Raw genomic sequence first — 18,275 nt, forward strand, 5'->3', positions numbered from 1 at the left:
ACCCCATCAGCCGGTTGTGCGGGTCAAACTGAAGACTCATCTGGAGGAAAGGGGAAGAAGGGAGGCGAACGAATATCGCTGTGGACAGTCTTTGTACCAGATGCTTCCCAAACATTAGCTCCCTGAGGTGTCACCATAATCGTAGGGAGTGAGTCTCCCTCTTCTCTTTATACAGTTGAAGAAAGTAGAGCTCAGAGGTTTCTGTGAGGTCCTAAACGTGGCTCCAGGTCACCAGGCTGGTAGAGGGCAGCGTCAGCTTTGCCCACAGCTGCCAGACCCCCCCCCCCCCAATTCCGTGCTGAATATACACAGAAGGTGTCGATGCCTCTCCCCGGGAAGGGGACGCATCTGCTTCCTCGGCGCCCCGGGGGGACTCATTTGCAGCATGGGGACAGTAAAACCATCGGAGGGCAATTGTGAGGGTGAAATCAGTTCATGGTTGGGTAGGAAAGGGAAATGAATGTTTCTGAGGAGAGCCAAATGATTTACACATACTACCCGAGTTAATTTTCACAACAGCCTTCCAACACGGGAGCCGATCCTTTCGTTCTAGCTAGGGCATTTGGGTGTGTCATGAGTTGTGACTTGGAAGTCCCAGCGGCAAGCCAGCCCCCACTGCCCTCAGCACTCCTGGAGATTCCAGTTCCTGCCCAGGGAAAGGTGTCCCGCCGGAATTAACCCCGCAAAGCGGATGATCTCCTGCCACTAAGGCGAAACCCATAACTCCTCCAATTGCCTTTGTTCCTCAGAACCTGAAGCCAGGCCCGCACCCCCCAACACACACACACACACACACACACACACACACACACACACACACACACACCCCACAGGCACTGCACAGCAAGCTCCCCTCCCAACCCCCCACTGCTATCAAGAAAGCCATTGTCAAATGCACACACTCAAAATGCTAAAAGACTGCGTTTTTATTTTTCAAGGGCCCATTCCTAATCACAAGAGGCCACTTAGTCTGAGTGGGGCCCAGTAATGTTGATTAATGATTATGCATTTCTCAAGAGAGTGGGGAACGTTGGACTCTGTCTCCTGCCCTAGGGCCCGCCCGGGGCGAGCATTAATCAGGGCGACCACCGGGGGACCTAGAGCTGTGACCGGTGACCTTTGGGCAAGAGCGCTCCAAGGCCCCAGCACAGGGGTGACTCTTAGTGTCCGGGTGCCTTTGCAGCAGGCCCTGCTGCTCTGTGCCCGGCCTCACCCTGCTGCCCTCCCTTCCCTAAGGGGCTGGCGGGGGGGGGGGGTGTTGGGGAGTCACTTCCCCTCTTCAGTGCCCGGCTAACCCCTCCGATCACACGCCATGTGGTTGTGAATATTAACCAGACCCCAGGCGCTGCCAGGTATTTCATCTTAATGATGTTAAGGGTTGTCTTTAATTCCCTTTCTCTGTGTGACAGATACAGACATCATTAATGAGTGAGCGGTCCCAGCCCCAACCCCTAACAGGAAACTTTATCTCCACGTCTTCAGCTCCGCCCCCAGCCCCTCCAACCGTCGCCCCCACTCCTCTCCACAGGTTCGCTTCCCGCTGGGCTTGCGCCCACATTTGAGGGATGCAGAATCCGGAAAAGGGGCTCAGAGCGACCACACTGGAGGCGAGGAAAGAGAAAGAGAGCAAAGGGGAAAAGTGGAGATTCAAAAATTTCCCTTTGGGGACTTTTCATGGAGATGAGGCGCCGGGGGCTCGTGCACACCCTCAGGTGTGAGGGACAAAATAGAGCAAAGCAGAATGAGGATTTTAAGAAGTGCTGGGGTAAGGCAGAAAATGGAAGGCTGGCGTCCTCACACACCATGCCACGGCAGAGTGTAGCACGGGACGATCACTTTGGAAAACCGCTAGTTTGTACTACTGCTGGATGTGCACGTACTCTGAGATGTGGCAATTCTCACTAAGAATTAGGTCGAATAGGTACCTTACCCAACAGATATATGTGTCCGTATGTCCCCCAGAAGATGGGCCCGGGGAATGTTCCCAGCAGCACTGCTCCTTCTAGCCTGAAACTAGCCCGCTGCCCATCAGCAAAGCACCGAGGAGTAAATCATGGTGCATTCATACTGTGGAATGCTCTACAGCAACCAGAATGAAAGCAATACAACTACACACACCATGAACGACTCTCACAAGCATCACATTAAGTAAAAGCAGCCAGACACAAGAGAAGAGGTAGGGTATGGTTCCATTTATAGAATATTCTAAACCAGGCAAAAACTAGTTTATGTGGTGACAAGGCAAGACGGTGGTTCACCTCGGGGGCTTGGTGACTGGCAGGGGTTCAAGAAGGCTTCCAGGGGCTTGAGAGGTCGTATTCTGACCCGGGCGCTAGTGACACAGGTGTGTTCAGTTTGTAAAAACTCATCAAGCTGTACACTTAGGATGTGTGAACTTTTCTAAATGTACGGTATAGAATTATATTCACTATTATTTGTTTATTTACCTATTTATTTATTTAGTAGGCTCCACGCCCAGTGCGGAGGTCAACGCAGGTCTTGAACTCACGACACTGAGATCAAGACCTGAGCTGAGATCAAGAGTCGGATGCTTAACCGACTGAGCCACCCAGGCGTCCCAACAATATTTATTTAGGAAAAAAACAAAACAAAAATAGCAGCATTGTAGCAGATCTGTTCGTTGGACCTCTTAGTAAAGGTTTGAACGACCATAGAATTGCATCGGTTGGCTGGGCTGTGTTTATGGGAATGTGATCCTGTGCTGCGAAAATGCTTTGCGTTCTTTCAGCTTCATCTGCTGTTCCACATAGGCTGTCAGGAAGACTTAGGTTTCTGAGCTTCCCTTGCGGGTACTTGGGACCACGTGGCTGAGTGCTAGCCAACAGCATGTGGGCAGAAACGATGTGTGCCACTTTCCGCCTGGCCCCTAAAATCTCCCGCATGATCCCCCACTCGCTGTCTCTTCCTCGAGGTGTTCACCATCTACCAAGGATTCAGCGTACTCTGAGGTCCAGGGAGATGGTGGAGCTGCCGACAGTTCGTACCATGACAGACAAAAAAAGTTTAAAATCCTTGTACTAACTGAAAGGACACTGAGTCCCTGAATAACTGCATGGAGCAAAACTCCCTCCCCCTTCTCCACTCCCCTTCCGTGGCCCCACCATCCCACGTGCCTACCCACACTGGGCTGTGATTTGCACAAGAAATAGATCTCTGGGGGCACCTGGGTGGCTCAGTCACTGAAGCATCTGCCTTTGGCTCAGATCATGGTCCTCGGGTCCTGCGACTGAGCCCCACGTCGGGCTCCCTGCTCAGCGGGGAACCCGCCTCTCCCCCTCCCACTCCCCCTGCTTGTGCACTCTCCTTCTAATAAATAAAATCTGAAAAAGAAATAAAGAAATCTCTGTTGTGATGTGCAGTGTGGGAATTGGTAATTGCTTGTTACAGCGATAGGTCTAACCGGACTGACTCACACACAATACGCCTTTCAAAAGAAGCCCTTTGGGTCCTGGGTCTCCAAGTGGAACCTTCTCTGCCTTGCAAATGGGAGTGGAAGCGAACATTCTTAGGGAGAAATACTGGTTTCTCATTCCTTGCATTGCCACAGAGAGGAAATTTCCCAGGAAGGAAAAGTAAACCAGAAACTCTTAATTTTTCCCCCAAAGGGAAGACTCATGATTGGTGAGTCAAGGAAGGAACTGAGCTTAGCCCTTGTGAAGCCCATTAGGTCTCTGGAGAGCCACCTTCTGGGCTCTTCCCCATGGTAAGCTTAGAGGAGTTGACACTCCTGTCCTTGCTTCGCTGTATCAATGACTAGGGGAGGTCAGTCTTTCAAATTCTGCGGTTCTGTTTTAGGACATCTACGTGACTACACTCCTATAACATATCTTCCAATCCATCTTTTCTCAAGAATGAAGCTAACATTTTTATCTCTATCTAACAACTGTATCTTTCACTTGGCTCCAAACTGAGGAGGAAAAGGGGAGAGTGATTTATTGGTCCTCTAAAATCCAACAAAGATTAGGAAAGTAGCTGTCCTCTGTAGCAATGGCTCAAAAAAACGAGACCAACTTCGAAAAATCATTTTGAACAACAGGAGTCGGGGACATTTCAAAGGATTTGCAAAAAAAGGGGGGGGGGGCAAAAAGGGCCTGAAACGAGGGGCAAGTTGCGACAACACTAGCTGGGACCCCTCTCTTGCTAAACAAATTTAAATCAGCCTCACTTCTGTCTTTTATACTTAGGATCTGAGATTTCATTAGAGCAAAGAGTTCCATGCCTAAAGATCATTTGAAAAATCTGATCTAGACAGTCTCTGAGGTACCCTGTAGCCTGCTGAGCTTACATAAGGATTCCACAGTTCCATTTCTGTACTGTTTGCCAGTGATGGTGGTCTCTGGCAGATGCGGACAGGGACTGGCTGGAATGCGAAGAGACGTCTAATGGTTGGCTTCTAAATTAAAGTCCTTTTGGAAGCAAAGAAGAGATGCATCCAGGTGATCTCAAGGATAGTGGTGCTCACCCTTTCTCTCTGTCTTGGGCAGAGTTTGATTGTCTCGCCCGAAGGGAGGAAAGATTACCACCAAAACCCCATCTAGACCAGAGAGAGAGTTGAGAGTGTTCCAGCCGCGAGAGGCGGAAAGGGCACACTGCATTTAAGGAACTGAGAGGAGGTCGTTGGGAAGTTATCGCAGCACTTTAGGGGGGAAATTAGTTTCCTAGGGCTGCTGTAACAAATCACCACAAACTTGATGGCATGCGACAATAGACTTTTATTTTCTCACAGTTGTGGAGGCCAGAAGTCCAACACCAAGGTGTCAGCCGGACCACACTTCCTCCGAAGGCTCTCTGGGAGATTTACTCCTTGCCTCTCCCAGCTGCTGGTGACATCGGGGGTTCTGTGGCCTCCTTGCTTCAGTCTCTTCCTCTGTCTTCACGTCACCTCCTCTGTGTCCGTGTCTTGCCCTCTTCTGTCAAATACCCCCTGTGTGCCTCTTTTTTTTTTTTTTTTAAGAGGAGGGGAGGGGCAGAGAGAGGGAGAGAGAGAATCTCAAGCAGGCTCCATGCCCAGCACAGAGCCCCAGATGGGGCCTGAACTCTTGACCCTGAGATCATGACTTGAGCTGAAATCAAAAGTCAGACGCTTACCTGACTGAGCCACCCAGGCATCCCTCCCCTGTGTGCCTCTTAAAAGACCCTTGTCATTGGATCCAGAGCCCACCAGAATAACCCAGGATGATCTCCTCATCTCAAGATCCTTAATTACATCTGCGAAGCTCCTTTCTCCAGATGAGGTCATATTCATAGGTTCTGGGAACTCGTACATGGACGGACCTTTGGGGGCCACCATGCAACCCTCTGCAGGGGGCATATCTGAATTTTGAGGACTATGTAATCATCAAAAATTTGAAATAATGTTTGAAATAATTTGAAATAATAAACATAATGAAATCACCTTAATTTTTTAAAGTTTATTTCTTCATTTAAGTAATCTCTACACCCTCAAACTCACAACCCTGAGATCAAGATGAACATACTGTTCCGACTGAGCCAGCCAGGTGCCCAATATTGTCTTAATTTTTTAGCCACAGAATTCCCCTGCTTCCCTGACCCAGAGTCTTGCTCTGTATCTGGTGAACAGCTTTAATAAGCCTTTCCAAGATGGGTAGGTCTGATTAACTGCAAAGCTTTTATTTTGCTGAATACAGAGTTTTGGAGCCAGAGCTAAAGTGACCGAGACAGAGGGGACTGGAAGACCCACATGGGGAAAGGATGGAGAGAAGGCAGGAAGCCAGTTGACAGCTCAAGAGAATTTAGGTTATGAAATGGGTCCATTCCTTCAACAAATCATTTATCTCAAGAAGGCTGTGCATGCCAACCTTTGTGCCAGGTACTGGGGATGTGAGAGTGAACACACACAGACTCGGTCTCTCCTCTCAAGAAGCGTCCGGACTTACTGATCCCTCTGATGTTCAACGCCAACCCTCTTCACCTTCTTCCCCCCAAATTTTCAGCAAAATCCACACTGCTTGCTAATGCTCTGGAGACGAACTTGAGGGAGGAGATGGGGGGAAATAGAGACTTGTTCCTGGGTTGGAATGAGGCAAAGCCAGAGACTCTTCCAGAAGGCCACATGTGGTTTACAGGCGCTAGGGGCCAACCAGGGCTTTTCAGGCGTCCAGCATCTGCCTCCCCTTCTGATGAAGCAGGAGCACTTTGATTTGCTTTTGAACATGACTACTCCCCCGTTGCAGAGAGTCTTAATGGGACTGCCAGTCAAATGTCTTTCCTTCAATTCCTAGTCACGGGAGTCACAAGGTCAAAGGTAGGCCAGTAAGACTTGGGAATGGAACCCTAAGGGAGGAACGCAAGCGTAGAATAAAAAATGGAGCTGATTTGGCCCAGCAGATGTGGTTCAGATTCGTTTCTAGAATCCCTGAATCCCTAGTACCCCTTCCATGCCAGGTGGCTCAGCAGCCCCTTGGGATCTGTGAGGTACTTTATATCCAATAAATTTTCTTTCGCTGAAGCTAACCGGAGTCGTTTGGGGGTACCTGTCACCAAAGAACCCTAAATGGTGGCAGTGCTAATCCCTCCTACCCAGTGAGAGGTCTGGGCACCCACGGGTGTTGAAGGCATGCTGTGGTGACAGATGCATCTTACATCCTCAGAGCCGGGTTTGCGACTTCTGCATCACGACAGTTTTGATCAAAATCTAAAGTCTCCCTTAAGCTAACAGTGATTGCCCTTAATTAACAAGGACACGCACTGTACCAGTGCCAGGCCTCAGAAAAAGGCCAACAGGGTGAGAGAGAAGAGAGAGGGATCAAATTCATCTAGGTCAGATGAAAGCTTCCAGTGACAACTTGAGCTTAATAAACATTTCCCGGGTGATCCTTACACCTTGCACCTGAATTTAATCCCACACTCCCTGGGGGTCTTTCTGGCCCTGGTGACACGGTAGGGGTCTCTCCTTTCTAAGCGCATATGCATTTGTACAGGCCACAGGGGAATTCCTCAGGGGAGACAAAGCTAAATTTATACCTTCCATTAGTCTTCCAGTGTTCTCACCTGCCTTCAGTCCACACGGAGTCTCCTTTCGCCCCAATCACAAGTATCACACCCCTTAGCTGATAACTACCCATTGTAGACAGAAGCTGCTCGACTGCTTTTTAAAAGTATCTTAACTTTGAATCCAGTCTTCCCAGGATCTCCAACCTCCTCTAAATCCTCTTTCAGGGAACTAGGATTCCCCTGTATTAACAAGAAGTCCTCTAAGACTCCTGGGAGACCGGACCTTTAGCTGTCTCCCTTCACTGAACAGGTCAAATTCCTACTCAACCTATCAACCCGTCCAGTAGAAAGAACACACCCTGAAGACAGGGAGCTGGTCCTAATTGCATTTGCCCAAGCACTACTCAAGAGACACCGAGTTTTTATCATAGATATAATTTATATAAATATATTTACATAAAAATATATTTGATATTTGTAATTTATATATTTAAAAAATAAATTTTTTCCCTTTGCAAATCACAAGGCAATTCCCCCTAGGGATGAGAGAAAGCTAATTTATACCTCCAACTCAAGTTTCCGAACGTTCTGCCCTGCCTTTGGCCTGGCAAGAAAAGAATCTTCTGTTGTCACTTCATGCCAGATGCTGAACTTTGGTTTCCATAATGGCAGGGAAGCCGGAGAGATCTTAACTCAGAGCTGGGTTCAGGATCTAGTCTTTGGCACCGTGTAGCTGCTTGACCTTAGGTGCCTTAACCACTCTGAGTCGGAGGTTTCCTGACCTAAGAAATGGGGATAATACTCCCTATGTCACAAGCGGGTTCCCAAACCCAGCTGAATAGCAGAAACTTTAAAAACATGCAGCATGAGAGCGATGCAAGAAACGTGCGCCCTTAAAAAAATCCCAAGTGACTTTCCGGGACAGGCAGACTGGGAAGCATAGATTGGAGGCTTACGTTGCATGAGGCAGAGAGTACCTGGCACATTTGGGACCCAGGTGTGCCACTGAAAACAGGATTCTCCCCTACCGGAGTTGGGAGGGTAAGGGGACCTTACCCTTATGTGTGGAAAACCATTCTGGTCTTTCTCCATACGTGTAAGGAACTACATGACATGATCCTTTCCCCTAACCCCAGGGACACTCTGGAGAGCAAACAAGTCAACCGGCAGGAAGCACGTTTTCTCCACCCCGCCTTCCAAGATCCTAAGAGTGTAAAGTCCAAACAGAGAGGATTAGATTTTTCCCAAGGTGAAGCTTTGCTATTAAGTTAATGCTGAGAATTTTAAAGGGGAAGGGACCTCAGGAACAGAGTCGCCATGAATGAACGCGCTGGCAACCGGCATCGCCTACTCGGTCAGTGTTACTCAAAGGCAGCTTAGAACATAGTGATACTGGCGATATGCTGTCCCCTGAAATAAGCAGGATCATTCCTTTCTTTCTGGAATCTCTCCAATACCAGGAGAGGGGTGCAGCACTGCTCCTGCTCGTCATCCCGCCTTGTGATGAATGAAGAGGGCCCAAGGCCTGGCATACAAATGTGGATGGTTCATGCTCAAGAAAGAGAAAGCTCACTAAGGTCATGGCACCTGTCTTCTAGTCTCTAGGTTCTTCCGTGGCAAGGGGATTAAGCTCCTTCTGTAGGGTTCCAGGAGTCGGACCCGTGGGCTACAGAAATGCCATAAAGCACACCAAAACTGGATAGGACTCCTACCTCGATGGTTGTTAAAATCAAAACCCAGAGATTCTGCTTCCAGGAATGAATCCTACGGATATTCCCCGAGATGTGAACAGAAGTAGGTACTAAAATGGGCTGTGTCACTGGAAGAGCAACAAATCCTGGACACTCCTAAATGCCCGAGAGAGGACGGGTTCCAAAAATTACGTCGTATCTAAAAGAGGCAGCCGAGTAGGTACATGGAGACGTAAGGCAGGCAACCGTCAAGTTGTACATTTTAATTTACAAGTTTTACCGATAAAAAGGCTTGGTTACAAAAGGGGAAGCTCTTTATACAAAATAGGGATTTTTATTTCACTCATTAAGAGAATCCACTGGCATGTCTTGCCTCACCAAGTCAAATCTCAAATAGCTTGCTTAGCTGAAATTATCCCCAAAAGACAGGTCATCCAGACAAAATTATCAGCTCCCTAAATGTGTTCGAGAAGAATTTAGTGAATGTTTTGCCTTGAACACAGGTATTCTGAAGAATACTTGTAACCCTTACCAAAGCTACCTCTAGCAGGCAGGTGAAGTGTTAAGAGGGCATACAAGAGTGTTGAGCTCACTTACCGTGAGAACCTTCTCACACACACAGTTTCCGCCCCTGTACGGTGAGTGCGCATGCAACACCACAGGAATAATGGCTTCTAAAAGTTTATAAGTAAATTTTATTGTGGCCACAGGTCAACAGCAAAAACATACGACAGTTAAGGTTCAGATTCTCTCCGCCTCCCATTTTATCATATAAATTAAATATGGAGAGGTACCCACACACTTTTATTAAAAACGAGCTGTTTTCAAATCCCCACTTCCTGGGAGAACACACATCGCTACCGCTTAAGGGTGGGGCAAAGTAGAGTCATACTGTTAGAGCACAAAGTTTCCTGAGAAGAAACCAATCAAAATGTTCAAAGCCTTTCTAGCGGACTCCAAGTATGGTGGCCACCACTCAACACTGCTCCTGGCAGGCTGCATTCGGACTAAAAACATAAAATAAGAAACTGTGAAACACCAAAGCCTTCAAAAAACTTTATTGGGGGATAAGCCTAGCTCTGATGGGAAAAGCCCACCTATGAAAAAGAAGTTGTGGGTATTTACGCTGGTCTGACGTACATTCGTGACTTGTACATTCACGGCTCAAAAAAAAGACCCTCAAACACAAAATGATTCTTAAAGCCATCACAACCCAAAGTTAGGGGATTCAGCTAGATTGCGCTTGTATTAGCTCTTAAGATATGATCTCTGTACAGAGGAGCTCACCTTCCTCATGATTAAATGAAGCACGTGGCCACTAAAAGGGGAGCGGGGTGGGGGGGAAACAGACAATTTAAATAGGGTATAAGGTTCTCCTCTCCACACTATTCAATGAACATGTATCTAGAAGGAGAATGAAATGTGATCAATGCCCAGGTGTCTCTCAAAGAGAGCGACTCCCTGTGGCAAATGCGATATGGAACTTTTAGCACAACACAATCCAAACTACTCTGGGTCCACACAAAACCAGTATGCCCTACACAAGATGCAAAGGGATTATGCCCACCACAGTTCACACCTAGCCCCCCTGCAGCTCCACTGTAATTTTCATCACTTCACTTAAGGAAAAAAAAAACTGCCTAGCAACCACCCTCATGCCTCATTGACACCAATCTGTGGCCCTGGCTGACACAGTGGTGCTTTTTTTGTTATAAGAAACATCTGTAGAGGTGGCAAATGGTTGCACCTGACATCAGGTCACAGCAATTCCAAAAGCTGACGAAGCTCTCCATCCGCTGGTCCAGTCTTCTCCCCTATTGTTATAGTTCTGCCACCAAAGGGGGGAACATGGTGGACAAGTTCTTTGTGACCAAGCCTTGGCAGAAGTCAATAAATAAAAGAGAGCTTGTCACAGGCAGAACCATTTTATGGGCAACCTCCTCTAGCTGCAAATGCGGGGGTTGGGAAAAGAAGGGGGGAGGCGTGTGTGCGAGAAAGAGGTAAGAGTCCCTTTGTCAAGGGTTTGGTGACCCAACCCCACGTGCCCTGCTTGGCGCCAGCAGACCGGGACCTGTCAAAACCCCATATTCAGACAGAAAAGGAAGAGAAGACACCAAAAAAATATAGTCAGTTCTGAAATTTGCACGGTTGATATTTGTTCTTCCTAGCAGTAAGGACTTGAATGAGAATCACGAAACTTGAGGAACACTTATATTTTTCTTCAGGATTTAAAAAATTGTGTCTTGTACTGTAAGACTACATTCAGTGTGGGTCGGGTCCAACAGCGTTTGCTAGAACTCAGTTGTTAAGCACACCCAGCACTGGGAAGAAACTTCATCTGAGCGGAGTGGCTGGTGGGCCGGCCCGAGGCCGCTCCTTCACTGGTCCCCAAGCCGAAAGCCCTGTCCCCAGTTATGTCTCCCGCCTCCGCCGTTCTGGTCCGCAGCTCGCCTCATGCTAGCCGGGGGCACACCGAATCCTGACACCCCTCCTCTCCTGCTGGGCAGCCAGCGGTACCTGGAGTCGTGGGCGGGGGAGGAACAAAGGGAGAGAAACAACACCATCACTTCCATGAAGTGATCTGACCACTCAGTGCCTCTTCCTTTCTTGCTGTCCCCATGCCATCTGTCTCACTCTATTACGTTAGTCCGGCCAACGGAAGGCCAGGGACAAGGGCTTACTTAACTCTGCCTTTTCACAGCACTTCGCTCAATGCCCTGGCCGCAGGCGGTACTCACTTTTCGGGTTCCTTAAATTTACTCCATTTCCAGCCAAATTCACACTCTAAAAAAATTTGTTTTCTGATTACAAAAGTAATTCATGCAGAACAGTATGGAAACAAAAATATTACTCCCACAAGTCCAACAACCAGAAAGAGCCACCTATATATAGCATTTTGACGTATCTAAATACGGATCAAACTGGATCAAAGCATACAAAACAAATGCACGTGCAAAAGACAAAGCCGCAGCCTGAGTGTCGAGGCCCACAAGACATCTCCCAGCCGTGTCCCCGAGGGGGACTGGAGATGCCCACTCTGTGTCTTGGAGTCTGGGCTGGGTTTTTCATGTGAATTCCTTATCTCCCCTCCGACAGCATTCTTTCCATCTCCAAGATGGTGTGAGAGCTGAAGCCCCCAACGGGCACACCCCATTTCCCACCTGACAGATTAATAAGCCAAGAATCACAGAACAGCTAAGAAAACTTACACCCAGGTCTGTGCTCTCTAGCGTTTTGCCCTCCCTTGACTCTTAGTAAACTGAGAATGTGTTTAAACTTATTCCACTTAGTGGCTCAGTCGTTAAGCGTCTGCCTTCGGCTCAGGTCATGATCCCAGGGTCCTGGGATCGAGTCCCGCATCAGGCTCCCTGCTCAGTAGGGAGCCTGCTTCTCCCTCTGCCCCTCCCCCTGCTGGTGCACAAGCACTCTCTCTCTAATAAATAAAATCTTAAAAAAAAAAAAAAACCTATTCCACTTAGATCCTAATGTTTACTTGAAGTGTTTACTTAATGTGTGCTTGAAGGCAGAGACCACCACCCAATACCCCTGCTCAAACCCCCTATGGTACCAAGAGCAACCTGTGAGCGGTGACTTGCCCGTGGCAAAGAGCCGGCCGAGCACGACCAGCCTCGTATGGCGGGTGCTGCCTGGGCACAAATTCACCTCCACTTACCACAACCCTATGGGGCAGGCACTATTATTAGTATCCCATTTTAGAAATGAGAAAACCAAGGCAAGACTGATGGTCAGGATTCAAACCCAGGCAGCCTGGCTCCAGAGCTGGTACCTGCACCACTCCCTGCACTACGGGCCTCGAACTGCAGCTGAGGGGACACACGGGGCACCATTCAGGTGACAGCAGTTCGTGACTGGAGTCCTCATTTGTTTACATCATCCCTGACGCCTTCGTGTTCCCGCCGAAACCAGACAATGAACCCCTTTCAAACAGAAAAATAACTGCGTGCAGAAGAGGATCTACTTTTCTAACTGGAACGCAGAACAGCGATCTTAGAATTCTAGAACTCCCATCTTCTCTTTTAAACAAACGCAGCTTTGTCTTTAAATCAAAATGTATCTCCAACTCCTGATTTCTCAATATCCCTGATGTTCCGGGACAATAATATTCCTCCAAAGTGTATAATAAAATAGAACACTTAAAAAGGGCTGTCTTGCTTTGCTTCGTACTATAAGACAATATGGAAGCCATCTCCACTGCTTAAACGGATAGTGAAATTAAATGCAAGTAATTAGTACAAAAAGACACCCAATTATACATAATCAACAAAAATTTATGGTAATTTCAAAGCAGTTACTGCTTTTGCAAAGAGCTACATTTTGTCATCTGATCTTTATGCAAAATTTAACAGAAGGGCTTTTCCACCAACAGAGAACGCTCAAATGGAAGGCAGGCTCCAGTGTGCCCTGGATTTTGCCGCTAGAATCTCATATACTTTGTTGCCTGCAAATGAGAAATATCTCCAAGCCGGTAAGTCAGAAATATGGCCATTTAAAGTAAAAGAACTGTTGGCTACCCACCAAAGGACCAAGTTGTTTTTTTTTTTAACTGATGCATCTGCCATCTGACTTGATAAACCTAGATCAAAAATCCAAACCTGCTGTTATCGTGTCCTTTGATAATTAGAAAGCAGATTGGTCATTTGTTTTTTTAGCCTGAAGGCAACTCAAGGCTCAGAAGACAAACAAGTTTCTTTCTATGCACTTAAAAATAAATAAATAAATAAATAAAATAACAGTGTACTTCTCTGTTTGTATGTTATATTTCACAGAAGAAGGCTTTCAAAAACCTACCCCTGACTGACAAAGGCGGTGGGGGGAGAAAGGGCCTCCTCAAGTTTTACTGCTCTCATTGACCCCTCGGAAGAATGACGAACCACAAAACATTAAAAATGAGCAAGATGTGTGGAAGGGTTGTTTTCTTGAAGCTTTTATGCAAGCCAGGACTGCATGTCCCCGACTGGGGATCAGGCACGGTCGCCGGGCAGGCTGGGACACCCAGATGGCAATTTCACTGGTCCCTTCTTCAACTGCCTTTTGCTTCCCTGACAGAATGGCCAGCTACTTTCATGCTTCAGTGTGTCAGCACCTCCTCTGGCTCGTAACGCCCCACCCCAGCCCCAACGTTAGGAACAAAGCTAAGAGCTCATATCTATCGGACACCCACCACCCCGCGGCCAACAGCGGACCTTACCACCTGCAGTGGTGGGAGACAGGGTGGCCCCTCAACTTACAGATTTGCAAGGTGAAGCTCGGAGGTTTTATTAAGTCACTCCCCCCCCACCCCACCCCGATGATCAAAACTGGCAGATGAGGGAAAGGGGATTCCAACCCAAGTCTGTCTCAGAACCAAAGCAGTGCCCCCAGCCTCCTCACTCGAGTGAACCCTAAAAGCAGACAAAGAACCAGCACACACTCCCCGGGTGCTTGGACTATACGAACCTCAAGTTTCTCACTTTCACTCTGAAAAGTCCCCCAAATTTTCTGTTCTATAATAGCTCATAGAAAAAGCTCTGGAATTGCTAACCAATGGGTTAACAGAACCCCTTTGCCTCTTCTCTGGCCAAATCTTGTGTAAAACTGATGCTGGCGCACAGCGGCCCACACCGGAGCCTCGCACAGTGCCCCGCCTGCCCATCCGAGCTACTCTGTGCCCAGTGTCGCCTGCCGTGGGTCAGCAGCAGCCCCCAGCTGAAAGGGCTCCACGGCGACGACCGAGCTGTGGCTTTGATCCCTGGCTTCCTGGGACTGTGTGACCAGGGCCAGTCTGTCGGCTCACATCTCTCCGTCTGCCAAAGACATAAATGCTACCCCTCGTGGAGTTCTGAGGAGGACGCCTAAGACACGGGCAGTAATATGGCTGTTCAATGAGAAAACAAAACAAAAACAAAAAAACACTTACAAAAACTGAGGCGTGGAAAGAAAATTTCTTCCTCCCAAGTCCATCGGGTATCTGAACATTAGGAAGAAATAAAGATGTCCAACAAGATTTCCAATTAGCTCATTGATTACCCTGCAAACAAAGAGCCAAATTAGTTTGAAGCCCTTCAAGCAGTCAAGTGAGATGTAGCCAGTAGTACCCAGTAGGCCAGGGAAGAGAGCCCTCCTGGCAGCCTGTTTCTGGTCCCTGGGAGCCTGTGACAGGCCCACAATGAGCCCTTTTGTAGTCTGCGCAGCAAAGGTATTCCGAGGGGAGGGGAAATCGGTCCTGCGGGGGTCTGTGCTCTGCGAGACCAGATGCCCTCTGACAGCTCTTTCAAGCCCCAGCTCATCCTCCAAATATTGTTTTTGCTACTTCCTGCCTCCAGAGTAGGAAAGTTACAAAGCAAGCTTCTGACCGCTTCAGTCATAAATACCGTGTTTGCAAACCCTGGGCAAGTCAGAAGGGTGGCAAGAGAGAAGCATGGGAATGGGGGGTGGGGGGGCAGGGAACGCGCGTTTCCCCATTCCTGGAGCCACACACTTCTCCCTCGCCTCCTGCATCCTTGAGTGTAAGACATCACAGAGATCACTTTGTACAGTTGACCTTTGCCTTGTAATCCTAAAATAAACATTGACCTTTGGTTTTCCCAGCGCTTACATACAGGCCACTTCAAGGTTTTATAGATCCACTCCTACTATCACATATCCTTCTGCGTCTTCTCCTGCCACAGGCGTCCCGTCAGCGACAAATCAACATTTGCAGCTACTCCCAGACTCTGCCCTTCTGGGCAGCGGGGCGGCTGTGCCACGCTCAGAACTTGCTACGCTCGAAACAGAGTCTGTTTGCTCAATTCCCTCATTTCTATCACTACACGGCAGACGTTAGGACCACACAGAGTTGCTATGTCAGACATATTAAGAACTGATACTATTAAAATCTGTTAAAACATTTAAAGTATTTTGTAGCATAGGAAGTGGGAGTTCACAGAACAGTTGCATCTTGATATCTTCCTTTTAAAATTCTGACTGGATGCACTGAAGGTTTTCCTCTCAGCTCCAATTCCAGTCTAGAAATCTGAGCCTATTTGGCTAAAACTTCTGTACTATCAAACCACTTACAAAACTACTTCCCATCTGAGAATTTGCATTTCGATGACTGGCGAGCAGTCTTCAAGGCATCCTGGAAATGCCTCAAGGGTAAAAAACATAGTAATTTTACACATAGTTCTTAGAGGAGTCAAGCGCGGACACAAATTAAATTAGTTCCTTGTTTGCTCAATCTGGACAATGAATCCAGAAATATTTATTCAAAACCACATAAATGGAAGTACACGGTACCTAATGATGAGCTAACAAAATAACAATCATTCAATGCTAAATGTGCTTAAAGCCCTGCAATTTAATCAGTTACATCAAAATGAAATTACCGTTGATCCTTGAACACAGAGCTGAACTGTGTGGGCCCACTTATACGTGGAGCTTTTTCATTAGTATAGTACAGTTCTGTAAGTGTATTTTTCTCTTCTTAAGATTTTAATAATATTTTCTTTTCTCTAACTTACCTTATTCTAAAAATGCAGTATATAATACATGCAATAATACATTATAACTTAGCAAATGCGTTAATTGACTGTTTATGGTATCAGTAAAGCTTCGGTCAGCAGGAGGCTATTAGCAGTTAAGTTTGGGGAGAGTTAAAGAATATACACTAATTCCCAACTATGCAGGAGCTTGATACCCCAAGCCCCCACTGTTCAAGGGTCAACTGTATTTCCTAAGTATAAGGTCCCAATACATCAATGCTGAACTTCTTTAAAGTTTATAAAGATTAGAGAAGGAAGATAAAGAATAATGGAAGTCTTCTAAGAATTTGTTTCCAATTAAGTAAATCTACTATCACTTACGAGCCTCCGATGATATAGTTGAATCCAAGGATAACCCAAGGTAAATAACAGGCCTAGGAAAAAAATACACACAAACATGAATAACCACACCTAAAAAGGATACAGCTGCTAGGGGGCTAGAATGGGTAAAGATATACTGATAAGAGCTTTATATAAATCCTCTGGAAAGTCACTGCAAAAATTTCTCAAACCAATCTAGCATTATTGTACTTAAAACTTCCTATCTAAAATTATACTTAATGAGGGGCGCCTGGGTGATGCAGTTAAGTGCCCGACTCTTTGGTTCTGGCTCGGGTCATGATCTCAGGGTCATGGGATTGAGCTCCGTGTGCTCAGTGGGGAGTCTGCTTGAGACTCTCCCTCTCCCTCTGCCCCCAACTTGTATGCTCATGCTCTATCTAAAATAAATAAATAAGTAAATCTTTAAAAAAATAAAATTACACTCATTCATATATTAGTCACTGGAGAGACAAAGTACTTTGCCCAGGGTCAGATACAATACATGCCCCTCTGAGTGAATATTAACAGAGTTTCACAAAGGAAATGGGTGTCCTATGGACGCTGATGAAAACATGACCCATAAGAGAACCACATTAAGACTCCAACTAGGAAACTGCTACCTATGAACTAAAAATACCCCATCCTTTTAGGTTCCTCTTTTGCGTATTTCACAAAATTACTCTGAATTTTTATCTCACTACACACTGATGCCCTGAACTAATACTCTCCCCAGTGAGAAAGCTCTCCAGCTGAATTCAACATTTGAGCCTCTGACCAGACCAGATTCAACGCATCATACCAAGAGGTAAGGAAGCTGCAAGGAACTTCATGAACGAGTAAAGAAAGGGTTGTATATAAAGAACTTGGAAGGCAGAATGCAGTAAGTACTATAAGAGAAACATAACATATTGCAGAGCCCAAAGGCAAGACTAATTCCAGGCAGGAGACCGGGAAGTATGTTCAGTCCCAACTCAAACGAAGAACAGGTAGGATTTACAAGAGGAAGAAAATAAAAAAGATGTTCCTGGTGGAAAACTGTGAGCAAAGGCACTAAGGGAAGTGTTTGGGGACAAAAACTGTTTTAGATAAAGTGTAAAATACGTTACAGGGAATGACAAGAACAGATTTTAAGAGACTGCTCCCCATTAGTATCTTTCCTTCCCCCTCTCTATCACACACACAGACATGAGATCGCTCAGGGTCACATGCCTGAGGGGCCTGAAGCACAGAGGGAGTAAGAACAGTCAGCAAAGGATTCCAGGTTGGCTAAAGACAGGCAGGGGACTGAGCCCGGGAGAGGGGCCTGCCTATGGTACACTGCTCTGCAGTGACCTCTTCTGGACGAGTCAGAAAGCGCATCTCTGAGCTGAAGAAGGATTTTGCCGAGACAAATGAAAAGGAAATTTTTCCAATTACGTGAAAGTACCTTAAATCGTGTTCCAAACCAAAATGACACAATCATGTCTCTGTTCAGCTGGGCCCAGACATAAAGTACTGACATGATCAGAGGAATCATCAGCAACTGCAAAAGAAGTCAACATGTAAAAACAAGGCTCCACAAGCACTTCAAACAGGCTCAGCAGGAATCTTTTTTTTTTTAACCTCTCCCCTACAAACAAATTCTCATATGGCTATTCAAAAACCAAAAAGAAATTCAATGATCAGCATTACCAACTGATCCTTTCAGTTAATCAATTATACAATGCATGCTACAAAATCCTGGAATAAAATACAATTATTTTAGGTGTATTCAGAAATATCAGGGTCA

The 18,275-nt window shown here is 46.7% G+C and overlaps 1 protein-coding gene across 3 annotated transcripts in view; it reads right to left on the minus strand.

Annotated features, from left to right (window-relative positions):
• Window positions 1-18,275, minus strand: part of DERL1 (derlin 1) — a 44,590-nt gene that overhangs the window by 8,173 nt on the left and 18,142 nt on the right. Inside the window, exons 5-8 of one of the 3 annotated variants that reach the window (XM_027606623.2) lie at window positions 17,934-18,029; window positions 16,508-16,560; window positions 14,584-14,634; window positions 9,342-11,183 (exon numbers count right to left, since the gene is read on the minus strand). In XM_027606623.2, the coding sequence (XP_027462424.1) occupies window positions 11,045-11,183; window positions 14,584-14,634; window positions 16,508-16,560; window positions 17,934-18,029 (339 nt within the window). In that variant the 3' untranslated portion in view covers window positions 9,342-11,044. Of the gene's footprint in view, window positions 1-9,341; window positions 11,184-14,583; window positions 14,695-16,507; window positions 16,561-17,933; window positions 18,030-18,275 lie in introns of those variants that run through there. The other 2 variants (XM_027606614.2, XM_027606629.2) reach the window with 2 other exon arrangements.

The sequence above is a fragment of the Zalophus californianus genome, chromosome 4 (assembly GCF_009762305.2).
Source record: "Zalophus californianus isolate mZalCal1 chromosome 4, mZalCal1.pri.v2, whole genome shotgun sequence".
In the NCBI taxonomy this organism is placed as follows: domain Eukaryota; kingdom Metazoa; phylum Chordata; class Mammalia; order Carnivora; family Otariidae; genus Zalophus; species Zalophus californianus.